The 20494-nt window shown below is 39.5% G+C and overlaps 2 protein-coding genes across 2 annotated transcripts; both read left to right on the forward strand.

Moving 5' to 3' along the window:
- The first annotated feature begins 6074 nt into the window (after positions 1-6074).
- LOC121753409 lies at positions 6075-7858 on the forward strand. The gene is made up of 2 exons (XM_042148707.1): positions 6075-6684; positions 7240-7858. The coding sequence occupies exon 2, from the start codon at positions 7278-7280 to the stop codon at positions 7701-7703; it is 426 nt and encodes a 141-aa protein (XP_042004641.1). The 5' UTR covers positions 6075-6684; positions 7240-7277; the 3' UTR covers positions 7704-7858.
- A 70-nt stretch (positions 7859-7928) lies between these two features.
- On the forward strand, positions 7929-15709 carry LOC121752683. Its single transcript, XM_042147790.1, has 2 exons — positions 7929-7999; positions 13449-15709. The coding sequence occupies exon 2, from the start codon at positions 13454-13456 to the stop codon at positions 15707-15709; it is 2256 nt and encodes a 751-aa protein (XP_042003724.1). The 5' UTR covers positions 7929-7999; positions 13449-13453.
- The last annotated feature ends 4785 nt before the right edge of the window (positions 15710-20494 follow it).

Raw genomic sequence — 20494 nt, forward strand, 5'->3', positions numbered from 1 at the left:
TCAATTTAGTATAAATGGTCGGAGATGCTCTTAATATAAATTTTAAGTAACTACGATTGCTCTTATTTGCTGAAGTAATTACCTAATTATGAATTCGACGAAATAGTTATTTTTTGCAAAGTATATTCCAAATTATTTTTATTTATGAATTTCGTAAAACGTCAATTATGACACGTTCATAGTATGACATTATAAATTATACTCCCTCTGTCCCCAAAGAAGATGCACTTTGGGGTCGACACGAGTTTTAATGTAAAATTATGAAGGTAAAAGAGAGGTAGAGAGAAAAAGTAATTAAAGTATTGTTAGTGGGGAATATGAGTCTCACTTATTAGAGTGAAAAGAGTTTCCAAAAGTGGAGAGTGCATATTCTTGTGGGACGGACTAAAAATGAAATAGTGCATATTCTTGTGGGATGGAGAGAGTATTCAGTTTTCTATGAAATATTATTTACTTTCTTTCTACTTCAAAAGTTTCATTGTTTGCTCCGTCCTCTATTAGAGGTCCTAATTTACCATTCTAGTTTGTCCGTGTTTAAAAGTTACAATTCACTTTTACTATAAATAATAGATAGAATACACATTACACTAATGCATCACAATATTTTATTAGAAAACTTATATATAAAAATTATAAACTTATATATAAAAATTATAAAACTAAAATATAAAAATGGATTTGAGTTGGAAGAGGGGTACCTATGTAAAAATGGGTCCCAAAGTAATAAAATCTTTATTCCAAAAATGTAAAAAGGTTGCAAAGGTAAATCTCACAAACAAACACACGCGAGAGATATCGTGTTGTTTCAAAATGGCGTCTTAAGCCTTAAAACACATATGGGCCAAGAGTTGAAATTGTATAGATATGTTATATCAGCCCAAAATATAAGTATTTAAAATGGGCTCTATAAGTAGTAATGGCAGCCAGCTGTTTGACGTGTGGACCCGAAAATAAAGATTAAGACAGCCCAAAGAAAAACATTTGGACTTATTATGTAATTTTTCACGCACATATGTTTCCTTTCAATTTCCTAAAAGTAAATTTCATACCTAAACACGTGTTTTCTTAATTCAACCATCTAAAAAAAATGTGCCTTCAGGTGCGATGCTCATAATGATTTTCATCTGATAGAAAAATATGGCACTCCCCAAATGAAAAGAAAATTATGTCTAATTATGTTTTTTTGTATTAGAGTAGTAACATGTCTAATTATGTTTTTATTTATTTATTTATTTATGTTATTATTTAACATGTCTAATTATGTTATTTATTTATTTATTTATTTATTTATATTATTATTGCTTAGGGCATTCACGATAGAATCATGTGTCACGTGTGTGACGTTAACGGGACATGCCGCATTGGATAAGTCAGATTCCACGTGACATGACACGGACCGTCATACCACACGCATGTGACTCGGTCGTAGTGCACGCACTAGTCAAAATGATCGCAATGTGTGTAGTCATTTTCTTCGATTTCATTTTTAGTTTTGAATTTTATATTATTTTCTACTGCTTTTAAAAAAAATAATTTTATAGTAAATGAAGTTATCGGTAATCTCCTTCATATAAATAACATCCTTACGTATTACTCTACTCACACCTCAAAATCATCCTTTTGTCCAAAATTTTCTCGTTCTTTCTTATTTTCTTTCAATTATATTATCTATGTCCTAAAAAATGAAACGTTTTTCTTTTTTATTATCCCATTAAAAAGGTAACGTTTTCAAAAAATGAAAACAACATCATCTCAATTTTTTCCTCTCTCTTATTTTTGTCTATCTTCATTAACTCGCAAAACAACATTGCATTCAAAAACCAAATGTTTCATATTTATTACGATAGAATGAGTACAATTTTTTTTTTCAATTTTCATCCAAATTCTCTCTCACTATTATCAACATCATCTACATTTTTTTTTCTTTTCAAATTACAGTGATGGTTAATAAACATTTCGAGGAGTGGCCTAGAGTAAATGGGTACTCTACTTATAAACAATTTCAGTGTATTTGTCGAAAAAAGTAACTCTCATTATGAAATGCCTATTGACCTGGCTCCACGTACCGGTGTCGTGACGTGACTACACAACTGATGTATGTATATGCCTCATATAGTTTGTACACCTTGTGGGGCTCCGTGTTTGGAGAACATTCAAATTGTCGACTCTGCGAAAGAAGTGGAAATTTCCACCCAATGTTATGTTCCACAACGAAAATCATGTGATATTTGAATCTCTACAGCTATCAGCAAAGATCCAATCAAAGGTGTTTTGGGAGATAATTAGGGAAATGTGCAATAAGGACCTTACTATAGTAGGGTCAACCCAAAAATCTAAAAATTATGTGTCATCTATCTAACAACTTTGAGAGGTAACGGACGAGCATGGACAAACGGGACGGGATTGATATTCTTAAGGATGCAATGTACAACTATCTAATTGATAAAAGTAAGTCTTTTAAGAAAAGTTCTACGCATCGAAAAGTGGGAGAATAGGTCGTGTCCAAGATAACAAAGCACACAACCTACACTCAATTCCCTACCAGTGGCTTAGCTAGCCCCATTTCGATTAACGAGGTGGGTGGGAGTGTTTTGTCGTAAATTTACACTCAATTTACCAGTGGCTTAGCTAGCCTCTAGCTCCAACTTTGGCACCCGTAGTGATTTGTAACGCTTGGTGGTACAGCCCAACCATGATGACATACTTAATGTCTGTGTTAACCAGCAGCCCTCGGCATGCATTGGATTGTGTCTATAAATAGGCAACCTCCATACATCATACACATTAATGCATTCTTATTTGCATAGCTATCTTGCTTTCTCTGCACAGTTTTATGTCGAAGCTCTGCTCTCGATAGCATCCGATTTGCCGGAGCTCTGCTGATTTTATCTTTGAGAGCATCCACAATGGGGTGCTCTATGCTCCGCCACATCAGCATTTTATCCTCCTACCCATTCACCTGCAGTGGGATGCCCTATAGGCCGGCCTATAGTCCGCCCTAAACATTTTATTTATTTGAATATTTAAAACACTACAGAAATTGGAAAAAAACTACAAATTCTCAATGGCTGTTACGGTTTCAAACTTCTTCAATCATGTCGTTCATGAGCCGAGCATGGTCTTGTTGGTTGCGCATTGAGGCATGTCTAGATAGAACCTCATTGAAGCCCATCGGTAATCCTCGAACGTGGGACAGGGTCGCCGTGCTGGAGCTAGATCCACCTTCATCATCGCCTCAATCGGTGACTCTTCCAACTTCGTGTTCAACTATCATGTTATGCAAGATGATGCACGCATACATGACATCGGCGATGACTTCCTTGAACTAGAAACGCGCCGGACCTCTCACTATTGCCCACCGCGCTTGGAGCACACCAAATGCCCGCTCCACATCCTTCCGCGCAGCCTCCTGCTTTTGAGCAAATAAAACTCTCCTGTCACCCATTAGGCAGCTGATCGTCTTTACAAAAACAGGCCACCTTGGGTATATGCCATCGGCCAAGTAGTACCCCATATGATATTGGCATCCGTTGGCAGTGAACTCGATGGCTGGGTCGTTGCCATTGCATTGCTCGGTGAAGAGGTTGGATGAGTTGAGGACGTTGATGTCGTTATTCGACCCCACTACACCGAAGTAAGTATGCCAGATCCAGAGCCGATGGTCAGCGACGGCTTCGAGGATCATCGTCGGGTGGATGCCCTTGTATCCACTAGTAAATTGGCCTCTCCACGCCGTCAGGCAATTATTCCACTCCCAGTGTATACAATCGATGCTCCCTAGCATTCCAGGAAAGTCGTGCACCATCTCGTGCATCTTCATCAGGGCCTGGCAATCCTCAACAGTCGGTTTTCGCAAATATGTGTTGCTATAAGCCTCCACAACTCCCCTACAAAAATTCTTCAGGCACTCGCGGCCAGTTGTCTCCCCGACGTGAAGGTACTCGTCGAACATGTCCGCCATGGTGCTGTAGGCCAACTGCCGGAGAGCAACCGTGCACTTCTGCAAAGGCGTAAGTCCAGGTCTGCCGATGCCATCTTCACGATACTGGAAGTATTCATCACGTGCCTCCAACGTTTGGACAATGCTGAGAAAAAGATCTCGCTGCATTATAAAATGGCGGTGAAAAACCGTAGGGCCCCACCATGATTGCTCGGCAAAATAGTCTGCGAACAGACGTTGGTGAGCTACGTCGTGCTCACGGTGGACAAACGTCCTTTGTCGAATCGGCCTCGGGATCTGCACCGCCGCCTGGGCCTGCTCCGTCGCTTCGTGCTCCATTTCGACTAAGCATTTCACCGCAGCCTCATGATCCAATCGAATAAGGCCCGAGTAATGCCCTCCGATGTACTCCAGTCGTCGCCGGGTCTCATTTTATTTAGTGAGAAAGATAGGGAGTGGAATATTGGTGTGTAGGGAAAGTGAGAGATGAGAGAGAATTATTGGTGTGGGAAATGGAAGAGAAATGGAGGTTTAAATAGAAAAGAAATTCGAAAAAAAAAGAAAACGCGTTGCATCGTCCGCGTCGCCCGCAGTGGGGCGGACGATGCGTGCTCGAAAGCCTATCGTCTGCATGGCTACAGTGGCGGACGAAAGTCCGCCCCACTGTGGATGCTCTGAGGATAGCACACCAATTCAAGAGCATTGTCAGAGCGTACTAAACTTAGAGCATCCCCATCCATGCTCTTAGGCAAGAGCATGGAAGTAGGTCCGAACCCACTTTTATTTATTTTTACTCCCTGCTCTTCCCCAAGAGCACAACACCCACATCCATGCTCTTCCGCAAGGACATGCTATAGGGTCCCACCATTCTATTATTCAATTTAAATAAAAACATTTCCACAATATTAGAATGAATTAAAAATACCCGGAATACTATTACAAATTACCAAAAAATTATTAATTACATAATTCAAATCCTACAAATTTAAAAGTACATAATTAAAGTCCTAAAAATTAAAAATTACATAATTAAAATCCTAAAAAATAAAAATTACATAATTAAAAAATATCTATGATTATGTTTAGATAGTGGAATCGGGATCCGCAGCCATGTCGCCTCTTGCTATTTTAATTTTCTGCAGAATTCAAATGTTTCAACTATCATTGAATATTGTTACATGGGAAACACAAATTCATACACACGCTACAAACTTAGTCAGCGACACGGTAAATATTTGTACTTTAATTATTTGAATATCTATAAATTGTTTTTACTCGTGTATATATTACTAGTACTAGTACAATTTTAACAAATGTTATTAGGTCGAACACAAAAGTTACAGACAAAAGTTAATACTCCTATATTAAAATGTTATTTCACGAATCAAACAAAGAAAATTAAGTGAATAAATTTATTCGAAATTCTTTGAAATTTCAAGACATGAGCAGCCTACACATTAAAATTGCACTTCACTTGCACTATTTATGTGTCTTGTGCCTATTTCTTCTCTCATTACTTTACACTCACAACCAGAAACACTAAATTGGATTTCACTCAGCATTATTGTTTAAATCTTTCTTATTTTATAGTAGTACTAATTTGCGAAAATAAAGAAACGGTTATCACTTATTACAATAACCCATAACACTAAAATTGTATTCACATACTCACTATTGAGCAATATCATTTCTTGTTATTTTTAATTCTTTTAATGAACGAAAAAAGGAAAAGCTGCATTTTACCTTCAGAGTTCAGACTGTTTATAAATTATTTATAATTATTTGTAAAATTAGTTAAAAAATCTAAACATTAATAATAACCATAACACTAAAATTGCATTTTACGCGGCACACTTATTACAGTGTAGCTATGCTGTCGACACCACATAAATTAAACACAAATAGAAAATGAAGTTTGTGCTTACTACAATATTGAGGCATTTATTCAATATGAATTATTTTTAATAATATGATATATAGCTGTCACTGTGGATGCATATTTTGATTGTGTGCTGTGCATGTACTTTACAAAAATGAAGGGCCTAATTTAGAGAATTCCCACTTTTGAAATATTTAAATACTGGTTTAGGGTTTTTGACTCTCACTCGTTATAAACTGTTTTAGATAACAATTTTGACTATGTATACGATGTGTGTGTGGTACAGGAATGACATCAAAAGATGGTCTTTTTTATTTTTCTAGTAATTTATTTAAATTCTCCTACTGTGTTTTTGTTGCTGGTTTCTTGTCTTGAATTGTTTTATTTTACCTTGAATTACACTTTACCCTAACTTCTCAAACAGCCCATCAAATTAAATAAATATCCTTTCACCACTTCCAACTTAAGTACACAGTTTTCATCACTTCCTCTCTATCTTCTCTCTCGCAGTCTTTGCTTCCCTCAGCACTTCAGCCTTTGAAATCTGGCTAAAAATCCAATCTTTTTCCAAATCTGACTTCATTTTCTCTCTTTAATCCGTTTCTTGCTGTTTATTTGATCTGGGCTTTCTTCCTCTCTGCCCCTTTCTTTCACTGTTTCAGATCAATTTTTCATCCAATTCTCACTCAGACCATACCAAGACTTCACCTTTTTGTTTCTCTTTTACCGTTGGAACTTATCATGCAGGTTCAAAATCTTGTTTTTCTATTGGGTTTCTGATTGGTGTTGTTTGTTTTTCTTGAAAATGGTTTCTTTTATTTCGGATGCAGATGTTTATTGTTTCTTATGAAGCCAGCTTCATTTGGTATGTCACTCTCTTTATTTTTGCTGTAATTTTTTCTGTTTTCGTATAAACTAATGATCTGATCATAGTCTTTTGCTTTCTGTTTACAATGATCTAGTGTTTCTAATTTTTTGTTTAGTTTTGAAGAAATGAAAAAAAGATGGTTTCTTGAGGTTCTAAGCTATGCTATATACATGGATTAGATTTGCTTTTATTGGATTCACTAAGGTTATTTGCAAGTCAAGCTTCTCGATTTAGCTACAAAGTTATTGGATTTGAAGCTCATTTTGTTGTTTGATGTATTGTGTGATAGCTAAATATATGTGATGTATACCAAATCTGAACACAAGTTTAGTGGGTCTGAGGTTTCTTGAATTTTTCAGTGGACAATATAGATAAGATTTAGATTTGAATATGTCTAGTTCTAGATTTGTTTTGTTGCTTTACTTCTCTACTTAATTGTTTGCTTTCTTGGATTACTTTATCTAGTCTTTTGATTGTTCTTGTTATTTCCACCATCAAGCTTTGCAAAAGGGGTGTTTTTGGAGTCATATTTATCCATCTTATCCATTGCAGAACTGTCATATTTTTGCTCGAATTGCTGATTTTAAAGAATGGGTAGAGGGAGAGGGAAAGGGAAGAAGCAAACTGCACTCGCTGCTTGTGATGACACTGGCAGCGGTGAGGATGAGAAGCTACCCGTGAGGAGAAGAGGGAGACCGCAAAAACCAATGAAAGACGACTTTGAGGAGGGAGACGAAGTTGAGAAGATTGAGGAAGAAGACGAAGAAGATGGTGAGGAGACGAAAAATTTGGTGTTGAGTAAAAGCAGCAAGAACCAATCTGCTGCAGAGAATGGCAGGAAGAGGAAGAGGTCCTCACAGATCAAGGAAAGCGATGAATTAGTAAAAGAGGAGAATGCTGTAGCAGCCAAAAGTAACGCTACTGTCCTAATCAAGCCCGTTGGCTATAGACAACACGGGAGCAGAAGGAAGAACAAGCCTAGACGGGCTGCTGAAGTTGGTGTCGAATGCATTTAATTTTGTATTGGCACGATGAGAGATGAGACACTTCTCAGGCTCATAGGGTCTTGCCAATATTTGTTTTTGAGTTCTTGTTTTTGCTAATGTCTTGGAAAAATTCTTGGAATCAATTGTTTTTGTTAATGCAAAGAGTTATGACAAGTTTTCAGGTTTGGATTTGGTCCATTTATATTATATCTCCATCATATTTCACGTTTCAGTTTAACAATCAGGTACGTCATGGAGACATCAGAAGCTGGCTCGTGTTTGAGACAATGAAGAACAAGTGGATTTGCTGGAATCTTGAGATTGAGGTAAAATTCAATATTCTTTACACATTGCTCGTCTTCTCTATATGATGCTGGTGTTGACATGTGAGCCGATGCTTGTGATGATGGACAGAGTGAAGCTTTGCTAATGCACTAGGAGACTTGTAAACATCTTGGTTAGATTTGATTCATTTCAAACTTCAAGAACTCATTTTTAGGCCAAATTTCTCAGTTTCCAAGGATGTTTTTTTTAATCTTGCATTCAAAGAATTTGGAGTATATTGGTAAATAGTATAGACTTGCATCTAAGGAGAGTGAGATGAACCTTGACTTCGTGCTAGAAAAAAATAGTATGTTTTGTGATGGAAAAAAATATTGTTATAGTACTACTAATATTTTCTGGTTTTCTTTCCAATTTTATCTATATACATTGATTTTGATTTTTTAATTTTTTTTCTCTAAATCGTGGTTTCTCCAAATCTGACCAATCATTAAAATAACATCATTTTTAATAGAAAAATATGCAGTGTTTCGGTAAAAAAATTTTGTAGTTTCGTTCTGAATTTTTGTTGAATCTAAATGTATAAATTTTAGATTTCTTTCCTTCAATTTTTTTTTTAATTCAAATTTACGTGTTCGTGGCATTGTGACAAATTATGGTGATCACTAAAACGATAAAAAAGAAAAATAGATTTTGCAATTATGAATCAGTTTAAATGTATTCTTCAATCCCATTAATATTGTTTGTATTAGAACCTATAAAGTAGAGCCCCACTCTATCTGTGTCTCATGTGATCACATCTTTATAATAAGAAATTTAATGGTTCGGGACATCTATTTTCCTAGGTTTGACATAATACTTTTCATAATAAATTACTAAACTTAATGATAGAGGACCCTACTTCCCTAGGTTTGTCAATTGTCATAATCCTTATATCAATGAATTTAATAATGAATAGAGATAAATACACACATAATTAGGCAGTACAGTACTTAAAAAAATTCATATTGAATTAGATCGATTTCGTTTAGATTATTTTCATACTATTAGATAGTCTTTAGCATATTTTCAGAGATATCATTAAAAGTATTTAACTTTTTTTATTCACACAAGCTATAAACTATTAAAAATGTCACTTATTTAGTGAATACTCTTATATATGTAGTTTGCTTTTCATTCTTCTTTTATAGGCTTCTAGCTTCTTCCTAGTAAAATTGAATTCACCATATTTCAGGAATCTAGAATCTTAAACTTTAGACGATAATCCAAGAAAGGGTTAAAATTGCTCTTAATAAAAAAAATTACTTTATCTTCTTTTAATGTACCCAAAATGTCGTAGACCAAATATATTCTCTAATTTTTCTTTATGAACCACCTTAATCATTTAACAAGTTTCTTTTCTAACATGGGAAATTTTTTGTGGCTGCAAAAGGGAGTGTTGCATCAAAGAAATGTGAGGAAGTATATCATTGAAGATGTACATTGAATTTAAGATGTCCGGTCAATGAAGTTTGACCAATAATAAATGTGACGAGACATTTAATTTTGGAAAATTAAATGACATAGCGTCGATCTACGTTCCGCGTAGATGACCGTAGTATATTCACTTTCTCAAATCCGATTCCCGGTGAGTGAGAAATAGTGGATAAGAGTTGGTCACATTGTAGCTTTTGATAAAACTATGAGTTGAAAGTGTAGAGAGTAATTAACTAGTGTTAATTATCCCACATAGGAGATGAGACACATCATTAAATGTGTATTTATTAAGTGACTAATTACACTTAGTAATTATCGTGGACTAAGATGGGTGAAAGAGCCCACACGCGCGCACACGCGCGTCGAGCCGTGCCCGTGCCCCTGATCTTGGTCTTTGGGTGGTTCTTGGGCTTGTCCCTGGATCCAGACTTAATGTTTTGGACCACCTCAGTTTTGAGCAGCAGCCTGGTCAACTTGACATGCTGCGCCTTGATCAGCAGCCTGATCAACTCGGTCTGCTGCGCCTTGAGCGATGGCTTGATCAGTGTCTTGATCAAGTGCTTCACGAAGTCCACATGTGACGGTTGAACTAGGGCGTGTACAACGTCTAGATTCAACGTCGACCACTCCAGCTTTCAAACTCGTAACGGCCGGCGGTTACTGCCCCGCCATGATGAGCCATGATGATAGCCATCAAGGCTGAGTTGACCCCCGCAGTGGACCAAGCCTATAAATAGGCTAGTCATTCCTTCGTTCGCGATGTAGGGCGCCCCATTGCAGGATCGGCGGACGATGGTAGCGGATGATGACACGCGTTTTTTATGGCTATTTAAACCTCGTTTGTCATTCACTTGTTCGTACGAACATCTCACATCTCTCACATTTCTACCTCTCTCAAATACCAAAATGAACCACGACGATGATGCCACTAGTTCTAGCTCCTCGGAGTCGGGTAATTCGACCTCGGCCACCTCGGAAGCCTTAGATGCAGCCGTTGAAGAGGCCATGGCGGAATGCTTAGCCCAAATGCAGTGCGAGGAGGCTGTGGCGGCGGCGGCGGAGCAGATCCACAGGCCTATTCGACGTCGGAGGTCTGTCCGACGCGACCACGCGGCAGCTCACGAACGTCTGGGTGTAGACTATTTTGCCGATCAACCACGGTGGGAACAGACTGTTTTCCGCCGTCGGTTTAGAATGTCGCGTTACCTTTTTCTCAGCATTGTCCGGACGTTGTCATCAAGTGATGAATACTTCATGTATCGGGAAGACGGCGTCGGCAGACCCGGCCTTACACCGTTGCAAAAGTGCACGGCTGCACTCCGTCAGTTGGCCTACGGCACAATGGCATACATTTTCGACGAGTACCTCCACGTCGGGGAGACAACAGGCCGGGAGTGCCTGAAGAGATTTTGTAAGGGAGTTGTGGAGGCCTACGGCGACACATATTTGCGCAAGCCGACTGCCGCTGATTGCCAATGCCTGATGAAGATGCACGAATCGGCGCACGGCTTTCCTGAGATGCTAGGGAGCATCAACTGTATGCACTGCAATGGAAGAATTATCCGACGGCGTGGAGAGGCCAATTCTTTAGTGGATACAAGGGCAGCCACCCGACGATGATCCTCGAAGCCGTTGCTGACCATCGGCTCTGGATCTAGCATGCTTACTTCGGCGTAGCCGGGTCGAACAACGACATTAACGTCCTCAACTCATCCACCCTCTTCACCGAGCAATGCAATGGCAACGGCCCGGCCATCGAGTTCACTGCCAACAGGCGCCAATACCACATGGGGTACTACTTGGCCGATGACATATACCCACGGTGGCCTGTTTTTGTGAAGACGGTCAGCTGCCCAATTGGTGAGAAGAGGGCTTTATTTGCGCAAAAGCAGGAGTCGGCGCGGAAGGATGTCGAGCGGGCATTTGGTGTGCTCCAAGCACGGTGGACAATTGTGAAAGGGTCGGCTCGTCTCTGGTTCAAGGAAGTCATCGCCGATGTCATGTATGCGTGCATAATCATGCACAACATGATAGTCGAGCATGAGGGTGGGAGCATCACCGACTGGAACGATGATGACGGTTGATGCGATATTTTAGAGTTCTCAAACAATGTATAAAGATTATCAAGTTCACTTATTTAAACTCTAATAATACTACACTACTGCAAGAATACAGTATCGTAGTAGTATTTCAAGTGTCGATCCACAGGGAGGCGAGATTGCTTACACTTAATAGGACTACACAAAGCATGTAAAGATTTTGTTTTGATTCTGAGAAGGTTAACTAACTTAAGCTACTAAAGTGAGGTTTTTAACACGTGAAGACAAGTCACTCCAAGTTGCTCTCTAAGCTTGCGTTGTTACACACCATTACAACGAACCATATGACGGGATTAGAATTATCAACCTAATCGCGTGGACTGAACATGTCTATGACATACTTGGATTTTACATGATTTTAGAGGGTGGTTTTGTATGAATGTGATCATATTTTGTCTATTATTAGGCGTGTTTATATCTACTTCTCTATTATGTTGGTATGTTGACCTTTTTGTTAAGAATGTGTAGAAAAAGGTGTAAAATAGGTGGATATGCAGCAGCCTTGGTTTGAGACAATTCTTCTAGAGATTTTGAAGTCCAATCAACACCCACTGCATATCATTCTCTTCGTCTTCGAAAGAGCTTCGCGTTGGTATCTCAAACGCCCTAATCGGAGTTCGGATGAGAGAGATATGACCGATCTACGAAAGCCGCGCACAGGTAACCCGGCCGGGTTAATTTACAGTGCAAAAATACAACCCGGCCGGGTTGAGCCAGAATCCAGCAACTGTCCTAAAATGGTGACCCGGCCGGGTTGAATTTCCAGTTCAAAAATACAACCCGGTCGGGTCGGATTGTCTGACGCGTCTGAAAGCTGAAAACGCGATTTTTGAAGGGAAATAAGAGGAGAAGAAGCCTAGGGTTCATTCTATTCCACACCTACCGCCCCTACACACACACATACCCTCAAGAACACCTTTGAGAGAGAGAATTGAAGATTGAAGAGTCCACATCGGAAGATTGAAGCTTCACTCCATAGATCGATCTCACAGGAGTACTTAGTATCTTTATTTCATGTTTTTGTTGGATTACTTTGTGTTGAACATGGCTTCCTTTATGAACATGAGTAGCTAAACTTTTCTTGTAGAATTCTTGGTGATGATGCACTAATTTCATAGTTTTTATCCGATTGATTTTGTTCTTGCCTTGCTCTTGTAGTTATTTGATTGTTCTTGAGTTTATTCCTTTCAATTGCTTGATCACCACTTGATTGTGTAGGATTAATTAGATTAATCGGGAGATGAAATAATTAATCCGGAAATAAGAATAATTCACACCTTAATACAATATAACTCGGGAGAGTTGAGGTTTTGAGTGAGGTCATTGACCTAATCGAGCTTTTGGGAGTTAGGAGTTTAGGATTAGAAGGGGACTTCGATCCTAGCACCTAATCTACAGGTTTTTCACCTCGGGAGGGGGTTTAATCTATAATTGTGGTCGGCTTAGTAACTCTAGAGACACCAAAAGGTAAGGCAAATCGATTGGATAAGAGCTTAGAATTGTGCATCGGATCCTTGAGTTCTGCAATTTTCTCCATATTATCTTTTCTCACCGTGTCTCCGTGTTCTTAGTTATTATTTGCTTATTATATGCTTTTATTAGTTGTTAGAACAAACCAAACGCTTCTTGATTGTCTAGATAGTAGTTAATCTTTGTTCGTGGTAGTTAAGTTGATACGAAATTGTCTCTGTGGGATACGATACTTTTGCTTACTAATTGCTACACTAGCCCCGTACACTTGCGGGTATCACTTGTGTAAAAATAAGTTGAGTCAAGTTTTTGGCGCCGTTGCCGGGGACAATTGTGTGTCATTATAGCTTAATATCGTGATAATAATTGAGATTACTAATCTAGATTTTACTTGCTTTATTTTTACTTTTTATTTTGAGTTCTCTAATAGATGTGTTTCCTTGTTCAGGGTGTATGCACACGCGTTCTAAAGGTCCACCTCTAGAGCCTATCGATCTCGAGATCGAAGCATCCAACAGAAGGAGGAACGCGCAGAGAAGGTTAAACCAAAGGATTCGGGTTTCTTCACCCGCGCACAGGCGTCTACTTTCTCCTATCCAGAGAACTCCATCACCCAGTCCATCTCCACCTCCATCACCTATCCAGTACGAGCCTCATTCTCCAATTCTAATGGATAACGGGGAGGAGAACAACAATGAGGATCCTGTCATCCGCCAACTCCGTCTACAGCTGGTTGCCATGCAGAGGCAATTGGATGAACAGAATGTGAGGCCAGTGCCCGTGCAAAATCAATTTGCCTACAGACAGGTTGCTAATCCACCAGTCAACAATGCGGGGATAGCGGCCAACAGCTTCGAATTGAGACCGGGGTTGATAGACAGAGCAGAAGCAAACGCATTTGGTGGGACAGGTTCAGAAGATGCCAACAAGCACCTCACCAAGTTCATACAGATCAGCAACACAGTGAAGGCGAATGGGGTCACAGATGAGCAAGTCCGCCTCCGATTATTCCCATTCTCTTTGAAAGATGAGGCAAGGGACTGGTATGACAGCATGGGTCCTAACTCTGTGCCTACATGGGATGCAATGGTGGAGCTGTTCTTGGAGAAATATTATCCACCTAGCGAGGCACTCAAACGCCAAGCTGAGGTCATTCAATACAAGATGCACCCTCAGGAGAATATCATGGAGGCTTGGAAAAGGTTCAAGCAGCTGATGAGAAGATGCCCCAATCACGGGCTAACTCCGGGACAACAGATCTTAACCTTCTACAGGGGAGGCACGCTGGAAGCAATGTGTGAACTGAACATGAGCGCCGGAGGATCTCTCTTGAAATTGGGGGAAGCTGAAGCACTTGAAGTGATCGAGAGGGTAGCTTCAAATGATGATGGATGGAGAAACGACAGAGGAAAATCATATAGGGTGGCATCCACCTCCGATAATGATAGGATTGATGCAATATCCAAGCAGCTGGAATTTCTAACTGACAAGCTTGGGTATATGGGAACAAGTCAGTTTGGGACTGAGATGCAACAAGGAGTCGAAGATGTAAACTACGTTCATCAAGGTGGCAACAACAGAAATTTCAACAATTACCACCCCAACCAAGGAGGAGGCAATTACAATCACTATGGGAACAAGGTGCATCCCAACTTGTCATACGGGAACCCAAATAATGCCCTGCAACCACCACCCGGATTCCAGGTATCAAATGGCCAAATCATAGAACCGAGGAAGGATGAGCTGAAAGATGTGTTAATGGCCTTTATGAACCAAACAGGAGAGTGCATGAAGGACTCCAACAAACGGCTAGTGCAGGTTGAAGCTAATGTGAATGACCTTAATATTCACATGAAGAGCATCGATAACCAGATGAGCCAGATTTCACAGGCAGTGGGTATTCAGCATCAACCGGGCCAATTTCCGTCACAAACAATTGTCAATCCTAAAGACTGTAAGGATTGCAAAGCCATTAATCTTAGGAGTGGAAAGAGTTATGATGGCCCAACCTTGCCTGCAGAGAAGGAGAAAATCTCTCAAGAAGAGGTGGTGGAAGAAGAAGAACCAGTGGAAGAGGTGCCGCCTCCCAAGGCAAGCATCGTGATACCTGCACCCCCTGCTGAGGTTAAGATCCCATTTCCACAGCGCGTGCAGAAGAAGAAGCTAGATGATCACTTCTCTAGGTTTCTTGACATATTCAGAAAAGTGCACATCAACATCCCGTTGGTAGAGGCGTTACAGCAAATGCCTACATATGCAAAGTTTCTAAAAGATGTGCTCTCCAAGAAGAAGAAGTGGACTGACTATGAGACGGTGAACATATCTGAAAATTGTAGTGCCATAATTCAGAAAAAGCTACCGGCCAAGCTTAAAGATCCTGGGAGTTTCAACATCTCATGCGTTATTGGAAATGACAGACAGACAAAGGCACTTTGTGATCTGGGGGCGAGCATAAATTTGATGCCATTATCATTTTTCAGAAAGATGAAGATCGGCACTCTCAAGCCGACAACAATAACACTACAGATGGCAGATAGAACCGTCACCTATCCTAAAGGAATTGTTGAGGACGTTCTTGTGAGGGTACATGACTTCATTTTTCCCGTCGATTTTGTAGTATTGGATATGGAAGAAGACGTGCCCATTCCTTGCAACGGGAAAAGCATTGATAGATGTGGCAAAGGGAGAGCTCACTCTTCATATGGGTAACAAACGTCACATCCTATCTATCTACAATGCTATGAAGAGTCGTGAGGAAGAAGAACTTGTTATGAAGAAAGAGTGCAAAGCTGTGCACGTTGTAGAGGTCCAAAAGGCACAAGAAATTGAGTCCACATTTGGGGATTTTTCTTTACCGCAATGGATGTTTGGTTCATGTGGTGGATCAACTTCTAAAGAAGAGACTACATCAAATCCTAAAGTGAAGGTGAAGAAAACAAAAGCTGAAAATTTATCCAAAGTGGAAACTGAAATTTCTGATGGAGCTCTGAAAAATACTTGGTGGAAGAAGAGATTGGCTATATCATATGCTTCCAAGATTGACAGAAAATCCAACGCCACCATTTATGGCATGACATGATGCAGCTCATGGACGACGTCGAGCCAACGACGATAACCAAAGGCACTGTAGGGGAGGTAACCCCTAGTAGGTATCTTTTAATTCTTTTGTTTCAGTTTGTTTTTGGTGTGTTTTATGTTGCTTGCATACCATGTTAGTCTCCCTTCTCCACCAACTTTTCAAACTTATTCTTTGCATAGCTTTGAATAAGTTTGGGGGGATAATATGGTGGATACGGACACTAACGAGGTACTTATCTTTTTGCTTTAGATTGATTAGTTGTGTTTTGTTGTTTTTATTTTGTTTTAGGATAGAATTGCTTTGTTTAAGAAATTCATGAAGTTTTGTGTTGTTTGGTTGTGATTGATTGCAAATTTTGGGCTTGAAAAAAAAAATTGGTATAATTGGGGTGAAGACTAGTTTTCTATGATAAAAGAACCATCCATTTTGAGCTATCACTTGACCATTGACTTGAGAGTTTGAGTAATTGGGTGCATAAGTAACGAATCGCTTGTTTGCCTTGATTCATGCTATTTACCCAAGTGAGATTTTGAGCCTTCAATTCTTTCATGTGTGTTTTATCATCAATTGTGCATGTGTTTCTAGAACTTGCTCCTGGTCTTCTTGAGTCTACAAAGTGACCTTAAATATAGGGGAAGATGTTAGGCCATCGTTGTTAGCCTCATTTTTACCTAAACACTAACCTTAGTATATAACACCCTTGTTAGCCAAGTTTGAGCCTTAAGCCTTTTCTTTTGTCAAGCTAATCAAGTGGATTGGGAATCCTAGACTCTAAATTTGTTGAGATTTGAAAAAGAAGAGTTGGGAAAGTATAATTGAAAAAGGTCGGTTGAGTTTGTACTTAGAAAAAAAAGTGAATGAAAAAGAAAAAAAAGAAGAAAAAAAAAGAAAAAAGAAGAAAGAAAAAAAAAATTGTATATAGAGAATAATTTGAGGTCTTTGGAAGTTGGGAAGAAATTAGACAAAGTCTAGTTATTATCTAGAAGTGTTTTGAGAATGGTTGAAGTTAAAAGTTGATTGTTGTGATTTCTTGGGATTTTACGTTTTGGGAATTTCAGTCACTTTAGCCAAATATTTCCTCACCTTACCAAAGAGCCTACATTATAACCTAAATAAAAGACCTTTCGGACTCTTGATTTATTGTCACACGAGGTAGAGGAGAGGTCAGACATTGAGCAAGCTTATGGTAAACCATGCATTTGTGCTTGATTTGAGTGACTACTTGATACGTTATACACTTTTTAGTGAGGTGAATATACACACATATATACATCCCGAGTGAAGTACGAATCCAAGGTGATATACGAGTTAGTAGGAAAGGTACATTCGACAGCTTAACTTGATGGAATTTGTATTGTGATATGCTCATTTATTCCATATTCTTTGAGACGATGATGATGTCTAAAACCCCTTTAAATCCAAGTCTTCTTTTAATTCTTTTTCTTCATTGCTCGAGGACTAGCAATTATGTAAGTTTGGGGGAGTTGACATACTTGGATTTTACATGATTTTAGAGGGTGGTTTTGTATGAATGTGATCATATTTCGTCTATTATTAGGCGTGTTTATATCTACTTCTCTATTATGTTGGTATGTTGACCTTTTTGTTAAGAATGTGTAGAAAAAGGTGTAAAATAGGTGGATATGCAGCAGCCTTGGTTTGAGACAATTCTTCTAGAGATTTTGAAGTCCAATCAACACCCACTGCATATCATTCTCTTCGTCTTCGAAAGAGCTTCGCGTTGGTATCTCAAACGCCCTAATCGGAGTTCGGATGAGAGAGATATGGCCGATCTACGAAAGCCGCGCACAGGTAACCCGGCCGGGTTAATTTACAGTGCAAAAATACAACCCGGCCGGGTTGAGCCAGAATCCAGCAACTGTCCTAAAATGGTGACCCGGCCGGGTTGAATTTCCAGTTCAAAAATACAACCCGGCCGGGTCGGATTGTCTGACGCGTCTGAAAGCTGAAAACGCGATTTTTGAAGGGAAATAAGAGGAGAAGAAGCCTAGGGTTCATTCTATTCCACACCTACCGCCCCTACACACACACATACCCTCAAGAACACCTTTGAGAGAGAGAATTGAAGATTGAAGAGTCCACATCGGAAGATTGAAGCTTCACTCCATAGATCGATCTCACAGGAGTACTTAGTATCTTTATTTCATGTTTTTGTTGGATTACTTTGTGTTGAACATGGCTTCCTTTATGAACATGAGTAGCTAAACTTTTCTTGTAGAATTCTTGGTGATGATGCACTAATTTCATAGTTTTTATCCGATTGATTTTGTTCTTGCCTTGCTCTTGTAGTTATTTGATTGTTCTTGAGTTTATTCCTTTCAATTGCTTGATCACCACTTGATTGTGTAGGATTAATTAGATTAATCGGGAGATGAAATAATTAATCCGGAAATAAGAATAATTCACACCTTAATACAATATAACTCGGGAGAGTTGAGGTTTTGAGTGAGGTCATTGACCTAATCGAGCTTTTGGGAGTTAGGAGTTTAGGATTAGAAGGGGACTTCGATCCTAGCACCTAATCTACAGGTTTTTCACCTCGGGAGGGGGTTTAATCTATAATTGTGGTCGGCTTAGTAACTCTAGAGACACCAAAAGGTAAGGCAAATCGATTGGATAAGAGCTTAGAATTGTGCATCGGATCCTTGAGTTCTGCAATTTTCTCCATATTATCTTTTCTCACCGTGTCTCCGTGTTCTTAGTTATTATTTGCTTATTATATGCTTTTATTAGTTGTTAGAACAAACCAAACGCTTCTTGATTGTCTAGATAGTAGTTAATCTTTGTTCGTGGTAGTTAAGTTGATACGAAATTGTCTCTGTGGGATACGATACTCTTACTTACTAATTGCTACACTAGCCCCGTACACTTGCGGGTATCACTTGTGTAAAAATAAGTTGAGTCAGTCTACGACGTATAGTTCACAGTCAGCTGAACACTTGTTCCATGAACCAGCTTTCAACGACATTTAATTCCTGCAGACGCGCGGGAACAAACGTCGTCTACTATAATTACTTACCTAATCCACTATCAATTTATCCCCTGAACAGTTCTAAATCGATAGCATACCAACAAACGATCAATCCTAAGCTATGTTAAAGAGACGATAGTTAAGATTTAACAACACTACATCATTAGCCAAAAACGTAGCATTTTAATTATCAAACACATTGTTGGTATCGAACATACGATTCAAGGTGTTAAAACAAATGCACAAGCCTAGATTACAACTTGGAGCAACAAGAGAGTCTAGCCTATACACATAGTAGAATGTAGAAACAAAACCATAGGTGTGTGGCTCTCTTTGAGTGGAGTCGGGATTCGGGAATTGATGGTTGGAATAACGGTCGGAATGCCTTCCTTCTCTTCTTCCTCTCCTCCTTTCTCTCCCTCTGTCTTTTTCTCTGTCTCGCCTCCCCCTCACCATCCGTTTCCTTTTTCTTTTTATTTCCCAGCAAAACTGCCGAGAAAACTGCTGAAATGCAGTTGCGCGACTGAAACGCCCGACCGGGCGAATTCAAAGGGTAGAAACGCCCGACCGGGCGAAGTGCTACTGGAGGTATCGTGGGGAAACGCCCGACCGGGCGTTTTGTGTCGTCAATAATCGCCCGACCGGGCGAACTTTCTGGAATCCTCATGCGTAACGCCCGACCGGGCGTTTTTGAAGCTCAGAATCGCCCGACCGGGCGAATTCCTTATCTCTGCATGCTTTGCCCATTTCACCTGCGAACTTCCAGCTTCCAACTCTCCTAAACTTCCCTACAAATACACTTTGATGAGTTACAAGTACATGGAAAGTGTGTAGTTTAGGGGGGAAAAGTATAAGAAATATGCTTCGCATCAAATACCCCCAAACTTAAGCTCTTGCTCGCCCCGAGCAAGGTACATTTTTAACACATAAACTCAACCAAAGCTAACCCGCAAAAAGATTTTCATCAACAAGAAACATGTAGGGACGTGAGTGACAAAATCCAAACCCCCAACATTTCCAATCGAGATTTCCCACTCTCAAGAACAATCACTCATCCTCCTAGAACGTCAAGTTAAGGTGCACTTCAAAATAAGTCCAAGCATGCGATCAAACAACTCAAACCATCATCATCGACTCATCAAGCACTACTAATCACATAGACACACGGATTTCAAACCGAACTTCTTTAACTCTACCAAGTTATTTACACAACATCCACAAGCATCAACGATAAGGTCAAAGGTCTTGTTTCAAGGTTGTAATGGGGCTAGGGACGAGGTAGGATCAATATGGATAGTGAGCTCAAAGGCTACACATTTGAGTGCCAAAATCTTCCCTCCTACAACTTCCTTCCAAAGATTAACCAACGAAAAATTACAACCAAACCCACACTCCCCCAAACTTGAGATCTATTCCAGACGAG

This window comes from Salvia splendens, chromosome 10 (assembly GCF_004379255.2).
Source record: "Salvia splendens isolate huo1 chromosome 10, SspV2, whole genome shotgun sequence".
Taxonomy (NCBI): Eukaryota; Viridiplantae; Streptophyta; class Magnoliopsida; order Lamiales; family Lamiaceae; genus Salvia; species Salvia splendens.